Below are 15,864 nucleotides of genomic sequence, written 5' to 3' on the forward strand. Positions count from 1 at the left end.
GGCTGCCTTCCCTGTGCGCACGCCTATGCTCCTGGGATGATTTTTTTCCACGAGATTTGCAATGAATCGAAATATTTCTAGCCATAAGAGCCCCATAATAATACTGAGGTGCTTGAATGTTAATGCAATATGCTTCTGTATTGCACTCCAGGATGTAAAATTCGCTGCTCCAAAGTGCTCCCAGATGCAAAATTATCTGCTCCAAAGTGCTCCAAGATGAAAATTTTGCTGCTCCAAAGTGCTCCAAACGGAAATATTGCTGCTCCAAAAATTGCTCCAAATCAGAAGCCCTCGGTAGCATCACTGTGGGCTGTCAAAGAGAGCTCCGATATCTATTGCAGCATAGGTGTTAAAGGGACCGACAACTGCCCAGTATATGAAATGAGTTGACTCCACTGATGTAAAGATTGTCCGTTGCACTGACTCAAACCAACCCTGTTTTTTTCGTGAGAGATGGATTTATATTTTTATTTCTTAATTGAAAGTCGCGAAAAATCATAGAGTTTCCTAAAATGACCTAGAGGGAACTCCTGCGCTGCGATCGTTCAGCCACCATGGATAAAAGAATGGATCGTTGTGAACTTCATGACCAGGGGTGCGATCTTGTACGCGTTACAAAATAAACACGGAGGCGTGGCATGACAACCAGCCGCACGTGACCGCACGCGATTGGTCAATGCAGAGCCGTGACGTCTGTCGCGGTTCAAATGGGCCATTCGCGTGCCAAATCGAAGAGACCTATTCCGACCCTCGTGAAAGATTGTGGCTTTTTGCCCATGCGAGGAGTCTCCAAAAGGACGATATGGCAAGCGACATCGAAGATGAAGAAGATGGTGGGTTCAGCTCACGAGGCTGCTTCTCGGTTCGCACCTTGTTTCGTGGCGGAACTTTACTTTTCTTCTGGCGGAAGTTCTGAAACTGTGCCGCTTTCGCCGCTCTTTTAGGCCTGCCTGACGTGAAAGCATGGGGAAAGAAGAAATCGACCTACTACCACACAGACTTCGTCGATGAAGACTACGCAGGTAAGCGCTGTTCTGTAATTTGGCGCCGTATAAAGTACCCGGCACGTGCCCTGCGTAAACAAACCTTTCTGCGCACGTGTGTTACCGTCTAGACGACGCATTTCTTTCGCAAACGTTGTGCATGCGTTTACTACGCACGTGAGCGATGACGATTCCTTGGAAGTGCCGCGTAGGAACTTCTCTTTCGTCTCGTTAGTATGTTTCCGTCAGTTACTTTTGACGTGATTGCTCCACACAACATATGACTCGCTTCACTGAAGCGATCTGCTCTAGTTCAGACCTTGAGTCATCATTGTTCTACAAAAAAAAAAAAAAAAAGCCGTTTGGTTTATTAACCCCGACTTTGTTTTGTGTGTTGGTAAGGTATCACCGAGGATGCAGCCGAGCTCGCAAGACTAGAAGAACAAGAAGCTCGCGCACTTCAGAAGCGGCTTGTCGAGCAACTGGACGAGGAAGACTTTGGACTCGATTTATTCCAGGTGCTGTTATTTACTTTGCTTTAATAACTTCTTACTGCAACGTCAACTATGCAAATATTTTGGGAAAACAATGTGGAGAGATTGCAGATGAAGGGATGAGGGCTCGCTCATGACCGCTTGGTTTATTGCAGACGTCATTGCATTGTTGCATCACTGACAGTGAAGTCTTTAATTGTGACTTTTATGCTGCAATGATTACATAAGTGTCTGATTACGTATGATCTTGTTCAGTCAGAATTCAGTGATGTTTTGCACTTATGGAACCCTGGGCATCACCGTGTGCAGAAAGTGTGAAACAATGCAGCTGCTGCGGTAGTCTGCCCTGCCACGGTGTTCTAATATGGTTGTGGCGCTCGACTGCTGACCCAAAGGTCATGGTATCGAATCCCTGCCGCTGTGGCTGCATTTTCGATGGAGGCGAAAATGTTTGAGGCCCGTGTGCTTAGATTTAGGTGCACGTTAAAGAACCCCAGGTGGTCTCCGCTACGGTGTCCTTCATAATCATATCGTGGTTTTGGGACGTTAAACCCCAGATATTATTATTACGCTGCGGTACTGTCTCTTTCCTTCAATGGGCACTGTTGCACTGCAAACTGGTGCCGTGTTATGACAGTGTGTTAGATGCAAGCAATCGGTCATGGAGACCTTTGCATACAGTTGGGTAGGGACTTGGATAAGTCTTTCTTGATGTAATGTATCTCTCTATCAATCTACTTTTTGTTCATTTCCATGCTTTTCTGTGCAGCTGCCAAAAGAAGACACTGCAGAGGTGTCCGAGAAGATTTCAAAGGACTTGTCAAAACTTTCCAAGCGGGAGAAATTGAAGGTTAGTCTGCTCTGCAAAATGCCGAGGACCGCGTTGTCTTACATTTACTCATTGGTGTGGTTTTCTTCTTTTTATAGTTGCTATCCAAAGACAGCGCAGAACTGCTTGAGCTTGTGGACGACTTCAAGGCAAAGGTCAGATTCCTGTTTCACAAAGTTGGTTGCTTGAAATGTCTGCAGTGCTTTTGACGTTTAATATCGTCCATTGCAGATGATAGAGCTACGAGACACAATTTTGCCACTGGCCAAACTGGTTGATAGTGGAAAGGTTATCTCCATGCCAGCAATTGAGTACGTCAACCTGAAGAGACAGCTCATTGTACAGTAAGTAACATTATAGTGAAGACTCTTGTTTAGTGTTACACTCAAACTTCATTATAATGAAGTTACATCTTACACGAAAATACCTTCGTTATATCCGAAAGTTCGTTATAAACGTCTATTGCTAACACTGTGTGTACTGCAAGACTATTCTTCATTTACTTCGTTATAACTGATATTTCGTTATATCCATGTTCGTTATATCGAGGTTTCAGCGTATTAATGTAAATCAGAATTGAGTTGCATCTTAACATCAATATAACGAACTTCAGTACAACTAAATTCTTGATATAACAAAGTATTTCAGTTTTTACAACTTCATGTCCATAGAACACCATGTATTTTTCAGGCCTCTGTACAATGATGCGTGTTTATCCACGATTTCAATGCAACCAAAATTTCGCTGCTACCATGGAGGAAGACCAGGGCAATAAATGAAATGTTGTGCTGATGCACGCAGTTTTTGTGAACGCATTTTTCAAGCTGCCTGCCGTGCGACAGAGAGCAGCCACTGCGGCTTCTAGGAAAGGGTGCACATCAATGCTGTCGTATACTACGCAGTGTAGCTCTGTATATTGCATTGCACGTGTCGCGCTTCAGCACTCCGATTTGGTTTTTTGTTATTGCCATGTGTCAAGTAACAGGCACGAGCAACTGTAGGGGTGGTAGCAGTAATCGCAATAAGCTCTCAGTTATCTTGTAAGCGATCACGATTGTTGAGGAAATAGATGTCGGCAACAAGGCTTGTGTCTTAGCAAGCTATCTCGATCAGCAAGAAAAAAAGAAGTCACCGCTTGTCCTAGTATATCGCGGAACTCGCTATCCATGAGCCCGAACTCGAAAGAAGCTTTTCTGCATTTTGTGTAGAATAAGCTCCCGGCAAAAGCAATCGAAACAGGTGCATTTGCCACAAATGAAAGTTCTTTTTCTGTCGGCTGTAAGAGATGACCAGTGTTTTTTGTACCTGCTCACAGTTACCAGTCATACTGCCATCAGCTCTGTAAAATTATGTGAAAATTCTGTAATGAAGTCGACTTACATGACTTTTTTTTTTTAGCTAGTGCATAGCAGCAACCAAAATTCGCGACGCATACGGTATGTTGCTTGAAATTTTGCATGCGATGCTGCAATACAGAAAGAATGGCCACCATAAACGAAGGTGACGTAATTCAGGTTGTCATCTTGCTGTCGTACGATTTTAGGCCACAGCTCCTTCATTTTTGTGGCGTGCAGCGATTTTCAATGTTGCACATTCATCAGACTGAACAGAGAGCGAGTGGTTCTGTGAACATCATAGCATTAGCGTTGCAGCACCTTGGGCAACATTCGAGGTTTTTATGATAAGCGTGAAGGCAGAATATGTGCGATAGCTCAGCTTGACCCATATTATCACAGTGCGTTGAACCAGCATTTCTTGCAGCTTGATACATGACGTACAGGTGCTGTGGAGAAGACATCACGCGCGCGGTATCGAATTTTGGTCACCAGATCTCAGGTTAAACAAAATTGTTTTTTTAATGTGAACAAAACTTGTTTTTTCATATTGCTGTATTCTAGCATTCTTGCAGCACTTTCAGGGTAAGAATTAATCCTTTGGCGTCGATACTTTGCATAAAAGGTCAAATTTCAGTTTAAAGGAGTCCTGACACAAAAATTTTCGCCACGCGTTTTTTAGCTGCAATGTGTTGCTGGGGGCCTGTTAGTCATAACACGGCACATCGTTTGCTGCAGCGCGCGACAGATAACTAATTACAAGCTCCTCATTACCGACACAGCCTCAGTTTCGGTTTGAAGAGCTCCAAAAACGACAAGCCGCCAGGTGCAACTATCACCATCTAGCAAGTGAAACGCTCGGTCACGTGAGCACACAGAACAGTGACGCATTTCCGCGCGGTTTCTCGTCGTCGGGCTCATTGTCATCTGATGGCGACGATTTTCTTGCGGCGGGGATGGAAAGAATTTTCGACGTGGCGAATCACTTCAGGTTTGACCCGCTGGCGAGGAGCGATTCGTCGGGAAGTGCGTCAAAACAGAAATGGTGGCTACGACGTCATCATAACTTGTACCGGCTGCAACGTTACGTAGGGGAAGTAGGGGGGTCACCTCCGAAGGTGTCAATGCACTATGTGCGGCCTATAATGCTGGATCACGCTGGCGAACTTCAAAATTCATATAAAATACCTTCCAAGCTTTATTCGCTGTAGATATTTTGCAGATGGTACACGCACGTACACGGGAATCGATCCAGCAGGCCATCTCGGCCGCGAAATTTTGTGTCAGTACCCCTTTAACGAAATTTCGTTCTATCGAGGGTTAGCTGTATTATTTCATCATCAGTCAGTGTTCCTTTGTGTCAATAGCTGCAAGTACTTGCACTTGTGCAAGTAAACTTTTGTATTAGTCTGCATATATAAGTTTAATGCGCATTAGTACTTCTGTCAGCTTTTTGTTGCTTCGCGTAAGATCTTTACAAAGTATGAAGGGCATTTTACTTGATGTCATATCTTCACTACATGAACCATTGTTGGCCCTGGCTACAACATGATATGCTTGCTGAAAATTACTGTGCCTGTGCATAAACTTTCTGTGCTGGGTACATTTGTGTTAGCTCAGTCATTCAGCATGTATTGAACGTGATACGGGTGTAGCCTCACGTGTAGCATTATGACGTTCACTACAAGCCACTCATAAATAAGCATTCTTTAGCTAGTAGTGTACAGCAGAATGTAATGTTTACAGCCCAGCTTTATGTATGGCGCATCATCATGGCATGTCAGGTAGTAGTATTTAAAATTGTGCACGAAATTACTGAAGCGACATGTTGTTGTAGCTTGCCTAACGGCCATCAACTTGCTCTCGCTAGGTACTGCACAAGCATTACCTTCTACATGATCCTGAAGGCCAAACGAGTGCCTGTCGCAAATCACCCTGTGATCAAAAGACTCATTTCCTTCAGAAACGTAAGTCATCTCCTCTGCTGCATGATTTTTAGGCAAATTATATTCCTTAAGGGTAGCGGTACTACCCTTTGAGGGCAGTAGTAGAACTGTTGAAGCGCAGCAAAAACAACTAGAGCACATAAGCAGTGCAGCGGAGTCGGGACCACCATAGTCGTCAGCTGTAACCATATCGGAACAACATAATGGCAAAATATCAAGTGGGTGGCCCCTCGCCTTCCTGTTAGCATTGAAACTGCCAGCTGCATTGCAATGGATGAACGGTCTATCCACTCAGCCTGCAGGGGAAGAATAATAAGATGTGTTCGGCTAGCAAAAAGTATGTCTTGGATGAAGACAAGGGCCTTGCACTGTGGCCGCCCTGCGAAGGAAGTCGCAAGCTCTTGCGGAATTGTCATGCTGTCATCACAAATTATGGAGCAGTCCTGAGCAAGCGCTCCTCCGCTTACAGTCACACTTTTGAAAACCTTGTTGAAGCCAAAATACCTCTAAGACATGTATTTGAGGATATTTTGTTATGTTAAATGGCCATTGGGTGAGGAACTCAAAGTTCCTCACTGTAGCAGGAATTTCATTATAGTGGGTTTCAACGTGCAGGTTCAAATACTGGTGTTACAGGTCAGTGTTAGTTAGAAATGGAAAGAAAGGTACTCTAGCCAGCCCATGGCCTTGGCAGAAAGGGTTGTAAGTAGGGGTGCGCAAATATTCCTGCTCTTTGATTACTAATTAACTTTGCCAGTTACGGTTACTTTCTATTTGCTTCTCATGTGCAAGCTTTTCGACAAGCAAATCTACTTTTCCTAATGGCATTACGAAGCTGTTCCTTTAGCCTGATGGACCCCACAGATTCTTCGTATAGTATTTCGCTTTCAGAAGCCAGAAAAATCAGTAATTTAAGAATTCTGCTGTTGAAATACCTCTAATATGTCATCTACAGGGGTGTTTCTCATCCTAGATGCATGCAAGGCTGTATGCTTTGTGCACTTAATTTTAACCCTTTGTGATCCGTTGTCAGGCCCCTCCTGACAATGTAACACGGCCACAATGGTCCGCTGTTGGGCACCCCACACTGCCCAAATACCACTGAAAGACTTGGGCACAATATCGACTGCAAAAAGAAACATCTGGCGAGTTTTTCTTGCACAGCTGTTGTTTGTCACAGTGGTCAAAACTGGCGAAATATTTTTGAACCATAACGTCCGTCCAGGAAGTCTATAAAGGTTTCGGGCCAGAAAGGGTTGAAACTCATAACATGAACTGAAAACATGTTTCGCCTTGCACATACGAGGCACCATGTTCTTGCCTGCATGTTTACAAGTTTGTGTTGCCGATATGTTGCAGCTTCTGAAGCAACTGGAGCCAGTAGACAAACGGCTGGCCACTGAAGTGAACATAAATATGTTGGACATGTTATCGAAGGGTGAAGACATCGTGCCATTGACTGCATCAGCAACAAAGCCACAGCAAAAGCCTAAACTAAGGTACAGTCGGTGTTCATTCTGTGCTTCTTTTTACACATGAAGTCCGTAATGACGCTGGCCACTCCTTTTGGCAGGAGGCTCTTTAAAGCCCACCATTCAGGTGTCAAGATGCTCTTAGTGTGTCATTTAGTGATGCAAGATCTAGTAATGCCATTATGCAAGATGATGCAAGATATGCTATGATGCAAGATCTAGTAATGCCATTAATAGCACAGCTATGATACTAGTGCTGTTATTTAGTGTATTAGTGGTAACTTAATCACACAATGTATCATGCGGAAGCGCTGCAACGTAATCTTGGCATTGTCACCCTGCATGTCTCAAGCATCATAATAATAATAAAATAAATTTCAGGGTTTGTACAGGTCCTTGAAAACCTTGAATTTTAAAGGCACATTTTCGAGGCCCTTGTAGGTCCTGGAATTGTATTCTGTCCTTAAAAAGCCTTGAATTTCGGGACCAGTGCAGTCTGAAGTCCACAGTGCAACTTGCTTTCTGTTGTAGGTTAGCGTCGATGCGGCAAGCTCTCCATTTCAGGAACAATACACCGTGCAAGTTTGCATGTATGTTCTGTTTGTTCATGCCCTGTCCTATCGTTCATTTCACTCCCCACCCGTCAGTTCATCTTGTTTTGCTTTCTCTCTCTCTCTCTCCCTGCTTGTAGTACACTATAACGGCGTCACGCCTTGCTAATGCTAGAGAAGTCTCAGCACCTGTCCTGAACATTTGTTGTGCGTTGGGAACTACTTTAGGTGGCATTAAGGCTAAACTTTTCTACAGTGTAATAATACAGTTAAAACTCGATCTAACAAAACCAGATTTTACGTAATTCCCAATCTAAGGACGAAATTTGTATTCCCCGGCAGGTACTCTTAAGGTTCAACACTGTTGCCAACCCAACCTAACGAAACTAACTTGCAAGTAAAACCAATTTAACAAAGTTTTTTCTGAAATAAATTAGTAAGAAGAAGGGCTAATCTTTTTATATATTTTATACAGATGGCTTTTTCCTTCAAGCGCGGGCACTAACGCTATTGCGTAACACATGTGTCACCCATAGTCAGAGCCTGGTTTTATTTTAACAAGGCTACACGCCACCCACATGCACAGAACAGTGGACTCAACAGTCGCGCTGTTACCTACCAGATGGTACTATGGGTGGCGGTGGTTTATTGCTCCTGGCGATGCCTATTACTACAGATGAGCATTGGAGAAGCATGAAGGCAGCCATCGACGTTAGTACAACTTATCAGTGACAGCGCAAGCGTGCCGCTGTTCACTGCCCCTTCCTTGCGCGTGACAGCTAAGTGCACCATGGAGAGGTGTAGTGCACGTAGCTTGCTGAAACAAAAGCAAGTTGTTGCCATGTTTACCTAATGAGAAACGAGTGTTGTGAAGTGCCCGTGTAACCACCCTTAATCATGGATGCGACGTTATGTCTTCCTTTGGTTGTCACCGTTGCATCTCAACTGATGCTGAACACAGTGTGTATTGTGTAGGTTTGATTTTGTGTGGGTGTGGGTGTGCTTCTATGTGTGTACGTTTCTTTCTTCTTTTTTCTGATCTGATTTCTAGTCGTCATATATCTTTGCTTCATTTCACCCCTTCTTAGGATCACTCAACAGGTGCAGTCAGATGCATCTGGCAGCACTAAAGAAGCTCCAAAAGGAAGTCCAGTGAAACAGGTAATTCATTGCTTCTATTTAGTATATTAATTTTTCTGCAAGAAGTAGCTGTAATGCATGTTCACTCAATTTCTCCTACACAACATTTCTCCTACTACATCTATTCACGATAGAGATGAAGGAAAGCATAGATTGCCTAGCAAAAATAAAACAACGTGAAGTGGGAAAGCTGGAGAGAAAAGAGAATGAACAGTGTAAAAATCACGTCGTCCACAAAAAAAAAAAATTTCTAGCACAGCCTTGAAAAGTGGAATTGTCTTCAAGTATTTTAAGCTGCGCCGCTTGATTTCAGCCGTCGTGCTTCTGTGAAGAAAGATTTTTCAGAAACCTCTGGTGACCAGACTCATAATCTCAGCCATACATATTCATACGCAGGCATGCATGCACATTGGCAATAGCAAAGATTGAAGAGACCTCCAAAGGCATGTTTGCGCCAGCAGAGGGATGTGGCAGGCCCTGCTGAGTCGAGTGTGATTCCTATTTTGACTTGCACTGAATATGGATGCTGGTTGATTTCATGGCTGTGACGCTAGGAAAGGCAGCAGCATGTCACAAGCAGAGAAATCATTGTTCACTTGATATGCTGCTAGAAAGAATTGGCACTGGGAACTTCTTTTCACAGCAGTGAACATAACCATGGAAATATAGCCTGTACTTTAATAATACAGACTATTAGTACAATAAATTGGTTACCTACAGTTACTGCTACAGCTACAGCAAAAAAGATGTGAGAAGTACAGATCAGTAACATGTTAAACTTAGTGACCAGATAGGCTATGACCAATTTATGCACAACCCAGGACCTCTCATTCCACTGTAAGCAAGTTACCCTTACAAATGCAAGCTGGCCGTCATGAGTTTCATAGTAAACGTCTTTACACTGATGGGAAGGATCTAAACGCAAGCTTTGGTTGTATAGTCTGTGCTTACCTTTTGGTACCAAGAATTTTAAGCGGCCTGAGTATGATAAAGGGAGGAGCAGCAAAACCACTTTTTTCGCTGCCATTTAACGCTGCAATTGGCAGTAGGCTACGGAGGGGGTGGGCTAGGAGAGTAAGCACGCACCAAAAGGAGAGAAATTCTCTATCGTTCAGTACGCCTGCCTTTTTCAGAGGCAGTATTCCTAAGTAATTGCTTTTGTGGATGCAATCACTTTTGCAAAATTTTCTTTTGCTCAGCACTGGCTGCTTCAATGTATGTAGCAGATGCTTCTGTGATAAGTTGCGCAAAATCTTGCTCTGTGATTCTGAGAGGGTCGGTTTGAGAATGCGGCCCCAGGCCATGTGCTCTCTCGTAGTAACAGTGCAGTCATATAACCTCGCGTTCTTTTTCATACTCGCATTCTGCCATGAAGCATGACACGAGGGATGTCTTACTTTGGCAGGACAAGAAGCGCAAGAACACTGAGGAGGAGCAGGCGATCCTCGACATGTACGCAGAGATGCGGAAAAAGTCACGGTTCGAGGGTAGCTCTGGCAGGTACGTGTGTTCGTTCATCTCTTATCAACCCAGGAAAGTTTACAGGATGTGGGTTCCACTGCAGTGGCAAATTTCTGTTACAGCAAGTTGTATTAGCTGTTGCCATCACGTAGACTACTACACACTGAAACCTTGAATTGGAGGCTGTGTGCCCAGGATTCGCTGAAATATCGGCATTTTTGCAAATCCTGTGGCCCGTAAGCTTTTGTAGATGATTGTGCAGAATGACTTCACATTTAGGGAACGCTAAACCGTGCATTAGTAGCGTAAAGGAACAATTGATTCTCCTGAGGTCACATTTTGTATTGAACCGTTGCTGCACTTTTCATTCTTTCTGCCCTCCTCTTTGTTGTTGGCTCAGCTGTTATCATGATGGCTGCCCACTTGGCACAACAAAACGTGGAAATTGAGGTGAATTACTGCAAAATACAATGACTCTAAGCTTACTTCAAGTGATACCTCATGCCAGTTCTGTTTGCTTTCTCTCTCTCTCTTGAAATTTCACTGCTCAGTGTGTGTGCAGTACTGTGCTACATTGCTAGACTGAATTTTTAACACCATGGAAACGCATAATAATGTCAGGAAGAAATAAGCTAATGCAGGGGTTGGCAACCTTTTGAGGCAGAGGGCCAAGAGTCGCATGAAGCCGACACGGCAAGGTGGGATGGGAGCGTTGCTTTGCAGACAAATAGAAAAAATGACGTGAATAGACAATAATATAGAAAACTGAAATAGAAATCACGTTTATTTTCAGCATGCGTGTCACAAGGTTGCAATTTACAAACATAGGTTACAAGCAAAAAAAAAACCTTTCAATGCGACTTTTAGTGCTGAACATTCTTCGCCAACTCGTAAACACAGTGGACTCTCAGTAAATGGAAATCTCTTAAATGGAACTGCTGCTTAACAACACCTTATAATATGATTGGTTTCGTACTTGAATTCTGCACTCCTGTTCATCTCTCAGTAAATGGAACTCCTGTTGAATGGAACGCGTGTTCCTGGTCCCTTCAGGTTCCGTTTAGCAAAAGTCTACTGTATCTACATCAAGGTTGCTTATCGACAGACTCTGAAGTTCGTGGAGGTGTTCATCAGTTGGTCGGGAACGCAAGTTTGGTTTGATGAACTGAAAAAGTCTGTTCGTGGACGTATATGTACTGCCGAACACTGTTATAATGGCTTCTGCTAGCTTCTTCAAACTCGAAAACTTTGAGTCTGTGAGGCCAGCATAGAACTTCAGTGTCTTTAGCATGAAATGTGTCTTTGAGCTCATCGTCTGTGCAGATCAGCCAGTTACAACTGGTACGTATTCCCACCTTAAAAGGATTCTGAAAAAACCAGATGCTACTTAAATGTTTTTGAAAATCAAAGAACCTAATTTCGGACTCCCTCTTTAAATCCCATATTATTTGACAAAGTTTTTCTGTGGGTAGCGGTGTGCCCGTATCTCCCACAAAGCTTTTGCCCGTATCTCCTACAAAGCTTTTGCAGCGAGGGAAGTGACAAAGATTAGACTCACTAGCCTGCTGTTGGAAAAGGTTGAGCTTCAGCTCAAATGCCTTCGTCTGCAAGCATGCCGGACACGAGTTTCCCCTTTCCTTGGATGAAAGTCCTTACCTGACTTAGTATTTCCAGCAAGAATTTTTCTTCTGCTTTTTTTTGGACCTATGTGCAAAGAAAGGAAGTGAAGACGTTATCTGGCTAAGTGTGAAGATGGGGGACAATTCCAATTGGATGCAATCTTTCTTTGTTCCTGTCGAACCCCATTTGAGGTCATGTCGGCCTTCAGGTAGGAAGTGACAAGAGGAGGGGGGTAGTGGTGGTTCTTGCATCGTGCATGGGGCCCATGATACTGCCCTACGGGCTGCAGGTTGCAACCCCTAAGCTAATGCATTTGACTTTCGTCAAGCGCAAGTTTTTTTGTAAGTCCAGGATGCAGCGAATCGCTCACAGCTTTGGTGAAAAGCTTTCGAGCTTTGGAAACCCTGGAACTGTTCTCTCAAACACACCTCCCCATATACGATTGCTGGAGACGCCGCTAGTTTAATGCACTCTTTCATACAGTGTGTTCTTGCTTGTGAGCGTGTTGGTATAGTACAGCACTATTCCACTCTGTTCCATGGTGACTGCTCTTGAAATATGCGAGTGTGTGTTGACTTATTGGGACTTGTTTGGTGCATTGCAGCGAGGAGGAAGAGGAAGAAGATGTCGAGCTGGAGCCTTTTGATGGTGAGGATCAAGAACAACTTGAAGACGAGGAAGAAGGTGGAGATGACAGGCGTGGCATCACATACCAGGTATAAAACATAAATATGTTGAAGGTGGGAGTTTGGCATGATGAGCTAGTACCACCAAACTTCAGTACTGGTTCACTGTGTTTGCAGCAGCATGTAGTTTCCATGAGAAATGCCAGATGGGGTAATGGCTTAATTAGTTTTTCTTCATCAGTAGAATGTCGCATACCATTTTAAAAATATAGGCTGCCATTAGATGGTTGTTACGCATGCTGCAAAATTTGAAAATCTTTATAAATTATATACTTGCCAATGGGTGCAACTTTCGCCAACGGCGTGTGATTTAAAATGAAGTGTGCTGAGTCAATGCCGTTACCTCACAATGTATGATAGGCTTTGTGTAGCTGTGAAGTTGAAACAGTGTGCAAAGCAAGCCTCCCTCAACACCACTTGCAGATTGCCAAGAACAAGGGCCTGACAGCCAAGCGAAAGAAAGAGTACCGCAACCCACGTGTGAAGCACAAGATGAAGTACCGCAAGGCAAAGATCAGCAGGAAGGGACAGGTGTGTGATCCATTTTTCTTTTTAGCGAGGTTATGGCTTGATGAGATCGTTCTCGATTGATGATCAACTGTAAGCAGTTTCAGATGTGTATATCACTTCCTCGGCTACTTTCCTGCCATTTGGAATGACCAATCAACCTAGTATCTGACATCTATAGGACCGGATGCGATGTCTTGTCAATCAACCACATAGTATGTCGTAGGCTAGATGCATTGCTGTGGGACTGGATGTGGTGGTCTTATCACCCCATAGCAGTTGCCGTAGGCCAGATGTACCGTCGTACAGGGTTGTCCAAGTGCATCTTGCGTGGCCACACACTGAAGCCAAGCGGCGAAGGTGCGCAGGGACCCATAAGAGGTGCTTCACTTCGTCTGCTGAGCGTGCCACCATTGCTTTTCTGTAGCACAGCATGAGTGGCACGCTCCTGTGCACTTGTGCTCATGTGAGCATTTGCAACCACGCAGGTTGACTACAAAATGTGAAGGGACGCACGTTCTGATAGTCGAATTTCTCACGTAGCTTCCCCAGTATTGCGTGCTACGTGTGAAGCACTGTGTAGTAACGAATGTGTTGTGCTGAGAAAGTCATTATGCTTCATCACAGGTACGAGAGGTCAGGACGGAGCTTCAGAAGTACGGTGGAGAGTTGTCCGGCATCCGTGCCGGTGTGACACGCAGCATCAAAATGAAGTGAAGAGAGGACCTGTGATCTGCCAAATTATTTCTTGTGACAAGCTGTTGATGAAGAGGTGCTTTTGGTTGACTTTATTTTTTTGTTGTTGTTTCAGATGGAAAATATAAAAAAACTTTCACACCTGCTACTCTATTTGTATTCCTTCTACACATGCACCCAATATTCTCAGTAAAGAGATTTCAGCGAAAAAAAAAAAGATCTTGCATCTGTATTGCAGTTAGTACTAGCTTGGAAAAAAAAGCTTCTGTTCTTCTAGTAAAACAAAAATTTCAACCTTACAGTTTTGGTACAAGAACATTGCTGGGTTAAACACGAATGATTTTTTCCAAGTCTGTCCAGGTGCAGCCCCTGCACAGAACTATGCCAAGTTGGCTGTAATCATCTCCTATCGCCCAGCACTACGAAAGTGATGTCTGTCCATTTCATAACGAATTCATTCATTCATGCATGCTGTGCACTTGTCCACTACTAGATTTTGTTATCGCTGCTGCCAAAGCTTACGCAGTTTACCAGCACGTTTGTAGATGAAGTACTATAGCTTTTTATGCCATTAGTGCCATCTTGCATGGCAGTGGAGACCCCAGTTAACCGACAATTGTTTCCGACAACACAGCATGCCACATAAAAAGAATCTATGAACAAATGAGCGGCATCAGTGCACTCAAAGCGAATTCCTTCCAAGTTGGATACCCTTTTTTCTATTTATAAGTATTATTTTTATTTTTTTGTTTTTTCTTTTTTTCAATATTTGGGCTGCTGTTGCGGGTGCAGCCTTTATAGGAGTCCTTTTGGTAAAAGCTGACCTCCCTTCTTAAGTTCTCAAATGGACGCTTCAGATCACCAGCATCTCGTCAACTTCTAGTATGTAGAGTGTTAGGCTGTCAGAGAGCTCCAATATGTATTGCAGCATAGGTGTTAAGGTGCCGGTGCCATCAACCGCGGGTCATCTGCTCAATATCCAGGTGATTGAGTACTTTGCCGGAGAGACAACTTTGTGCAAAAATTAGGCATGTGCACATATTTGAGCACTTAGAATGTTCAAATGAATATTGCGGTGTGCAAATTTGCTTCGACACGAATTTAAATTATTCAAAATGAACGAGCAGGTGTATATTAGATTGCATGTAATCCCCCTGTAAAGGTGGTTTCACTGCAGGTTAGGAGTGCTCTGCCATGAAAACACCTATAAAAAAAAATTGCACTGCTGCAAAGCCCTATTTCAAGGTTAAATGAATATGTAATCCACATCGATTAATCATTCTTTTTAAGTTGAAGAGCTTGTTATACGGGCTTATATGCTCCGAGTATAGTAAATTCTAAAATGCGACGTATTTTACCAGTTATCATTTGCATCCTACTGTAATTCAAATCCTGCTACTATTCAGTTGCTTTCACTTCACTTCGAACCAAAAAGAATAACATTCGCACATACCTTGTTCCAATTTTTTAAAACTATTCAATTCTAAATTATTCGACCAAATCACTATTTGCTTCGAATTCATTTCGAACCTAAAATTGACTATTCGCACATCCCTAGCAAAAATGCATGTCCACTCTTGCAAACATGAAATAGAGTAACATGCCCCGAGGACCTCTGAACAAATGGACTGTTGCCGAGATGATGGGCCTCCCATGGGGGCTTTACGAACGCGACCACAGAGTTTTAAAAAAAGTTTTCTAAAGTGGCAGCCGCCACTGCATCTTAATAGAATGATGAAGTCAGCACTTGCCTGTGCCCTGGAAGCATGTTGAACCAGCCAGGGACAAGTTGCACTTCTGCTAACGTGAACTCAACTAAGTGAAATACAAGAGCAAATTGTTTTGGACTAAATAATTACCTCGGACCGACTACCAATGTCACAATCTTCCATGCAAATTATAACATTCAAGTTTCATCCGGAAACCAGCGACACAAACATGCACGTTCGGCAGCATCTATCCAGCAAAACTGATCGTTTAAAGAAACTAAAAGTGAGAAGAAGAAAGCGTTCTTCTTTCTAGTAGTATTTGTATACTATTAGGTAATTGATTTCTGTAGCGAGATGGTGGTTGGCTTCACTTTTAGCACCAATCTCCTTTCCGGCACATTTTTTTAAACCTTCTAGACCAGTATCGCAGGCCATT

At 43.4% G+C, this 15,864-nt stretch overlaps 2 protein-coding genes across 3 annotated transcripts in view; both read left to right on the top strand.

Annotated features, from left to right (window-relative positions):
- The window catches only part of LOC119390336 (cytochrome c oxidase subunit 6A2, mitochondrial), a 673,327-nt gene that overhangs the window by 409,536 nt on the left and 247,927 nt on the right, over nucleotides 1-15,864 (top strand). The window lies entirely within an intron of this gene.
- LOC119390327 (something about silencing protein 10) lies at nucleotides 662-13,809 on the top strand. The gene is made up of 13 exons (XM_049414740.1): nucleotides 662-833; nucleotides 945-1,022; nucleotides 1,386-1,501; nucleotides 2,247-2,327; nucleotides 2,405-2,461; nucleotides 2,538-2,650; nucleotides 5,511-5,607; nucleotides 6,946-7,085; nucleotides 8,698-8,770; nucleotides 10,155-10,249; nucleotides 12,435-12,546; nucleotides 12,940-13,047; nucleotides 13,651-13,809. Exons 1-13 carry the CDS (start codon nucleotides 677-679, stop codon nucleotides 13,738-13,740), a joined length of 1,317 nt encoding a protein of 438 aa, XP_049270697.1. The 5' UTR covers nucleotides 662-676; the 3' UTR covers nucleotides 13,741-13,809.

This window comes from Rhipicephalus sanguineus, chromosome 4 (genome assembly GCF_013339695.2).
Source record: "Rhipicephalus sanguineus isolate Rsan-2018 chromosome 4, BIME_Rsan_1.4, whole genome shotgun sequence".
Lineage (NCBI taxonomy): Eukaryota > Metazoa > Arthropoda > Arachnida > Ixodida > Ixodidae > Rhipicephalus > Rhipicephalus sanguineus.

Excerpts from the sequence above, each read along its gene's own strand:
- LOC119390327 (XM_049414740.1), top strand. The coding sequence starts at position 677 with ATGCAGAGCCGTGACGTCTGTCGCGGTTCAAATGGGCCATTCGCGTGC. Across the intron at positions 7,086-8,697 it reads CAGCAAAAGCCTAAACTAAG|GATCACTCAACAGGTGCAGT; the intron begins GTACAGTCGGTG and ends ACCCCTTCTTAG. Across the intron at positions 10,250-12,434 it reads TTCGAGGGTAGCTCTGGCAG|CGAGGAGGAAGAGGAAGAAG; the intron begins GTACGTGTGTTC and ends GGTGCATTGCAG.